The sequence below is a fragment of the Tupaia chinensis genome, unplaced genomic scaffold, assembly GCF_000334495.1.
Source record: "Tupaia chinensis unplaced genomic scaffold, TupChi_1.0 Scaffold000207_1, whole genome shotgun sequence".
Taxonomy (NCBI): domain Eukaryota; kingdom Metazoa; phylum Chordata; class Mammalia; order Scandentia; family Tupaiidae; genus Tupaia; species Tupaia belangeri.
This window is the reverse complement of record NW_006159682.1, coordinates 1,817,696-1,819,494: the sequence shown is the minus strand read 5'-3', so window position 1 is coordinate 1,819,494 and position 1,799 is coordinate 1,817,696. Positions and strand designations below refer to the sequence as shown.

Sequence of the window (1,799 nt, the reverse complement as noted above, 5' to 3'; positions counted from 1 at the left end):
CTGGCCCTTACCAGGTCTTCAGGACTCCTGCAGCCTCATGGCCCAGCAGCAGCTTCAGAACCACACTCTCCATCCTTGGCCACCCCTTCTCTGTCTGCTCTGTAACCTCTGACACCTGGGAGGATTTGCAAGTCCCACACCCTGTTGTCCCTCTGAGCTGCTCACTCCTCTCCTAAATGGGACAACAATATCCACAGCAAAGAAGATGAGATTTACTATCTAATACTGAACACCTAGTGAGCAACCCCCAAGCTGAGAGCTTTTTATTTCCTGTAATCCTCACAGTGACCAGACACTGTAATTAGTGCCATGTAATTGGGGAGGAAACCGGGAGGTTAAGCACCTGGCCTACCTCGGCTGGGCAGACCTCATTGACCCCAGCCTCTGAGGCTCTGGCAGGCATCCTCCTTCCCCTAGCAGGCGGGGAGGGCAGAGATGAAGGGGGTGACTGCCATACGCACTCTGGTACCCCAAGGCCCTAGCTCTGGGTCTGGCCCCAGTAAGTACACCTCGGTAAATACTGGCAAATATTTGCTGATTGAAGCAATCCAGGAATGAAGATCCCAGCCAGTGGCAGAGCCTGGATCCCAGCTCTTGGCTCCTTCTTACCTGCTGAGCGCGATCTAGCCGGGAACAGGCTTAGGGAGGGGTCTGGCACACAGTAGGTACTCAGCAGGGCCGCCGCTGCTGCTAGGCGGTTGAGGTGCGGAGAGGAAAGTAAATTTTAATGATCACTCCCGTGAACCTGTCTCCTCAAGAGTCAGAGCTGCCGGGTGGCGCCCGGCTCCCAGCCCTGCCAGTGCCCAGACCAAGGTGGGCTCCAGCCGGCTTTCGGGAGAACTGGAGAGTAAACGTGGAGAGGGAGGTCGGATGTCAGGGGACTCCCCATTCTCCTCCTTCTTGGAGGGGGTAGCGATAACCCTGCCAACACCCTCTCCCTGGGGCGTGAGCGCCGCAGCGACCTGGGCACCCGGTTCCCGGTCGGATCTCAGCGCAGCTCCCGCCGTGCCCTCTCCCGCCTGCCTGGAAGCGCCCAGAAGCCGAGGCTCTGGCTCTCCGCGCCCCGCCACCGCCGCCTAACAAGCAGGCCGCAGTCTGGTTCTGACCCTCGCGCCTCGGAGCCCGGATGTGGGACCCTGGGCCAGTCACGTCTCTGCGCAGAGCTCTGCCAGGCACCAAGTGACCGAGGGCGCCGGGCTTCCGCGTGAGCCTTGGACCAGGAGGGCCCCCGGCCAGGGAGGAGCAGGGCCAGGAACCCGCCCCCTCGCCCCCACCCAGCTCCCACCATTCGGTCGTGCCTGAGCTCCGCCGAAGGGGCTGGAAGCCCGAAGCTGAGAGCGAGGGCTCTCTGGGCACCCGGGCCAGTCCCTTCTCCCGTCTGGGTCGCAGATGTAGGAGGGAGCGGTTTCCTTAGACCCTGACCTTCCACCAGCAGAGACCGCTTCAGGGGAGGAGAAGGAGAAGGCGCTCTGGGGCGGGGAGACGAGAGGAGAGGGAGGAAGTGAGATGGGTGGCAGGGCGTCGGACAAGTCCCTGGACGTCACTCAGGCCCCTCTGTGTCCTCTGTAAAATGGGGCCAGTAGTCAGCAATTCACTGGGTTCTCGCGGGTCTGCTGTGAGGACGCGCAAACACTGATCCCGAAATCCGCGAGGCTCAGGCTCGATATTCCTGAGGAGTACCGAGGGCCGCAGGCCGCCCCCTCGGGTCTGACCTGAGCACCGGCAGGAACCGGGGAGCCTTAGGGCACGCAGTGTAGACGGGAGCCCGAGACCGACCCCTGCTTCGCCGCCAGTGCCCC

The 1,799-nt window shown here is 62.3% G+C and overlaps 1 protein-coding gene across 1 annotated transcript in view; it reads right to left on the bottom strand.

Annotated features, from left to right (window-relative positions):
- Nucleotides 1-988: 988 nt before the first annotated feature.
- The window catches only part of DMRTA2 (DMRT like family A2), a 5,832-nt gene continuing 5,021 nt past the window's right edge, over nt 989-1,799 (bottom strand). Inside the window, 1 exon segment of the mRNA XM_027771338.1 lies at nt 989-1,469. Within this exon segment, the coding sequence (XP_027627139.1) occupies nt 989-1,469 (481 nt within the window).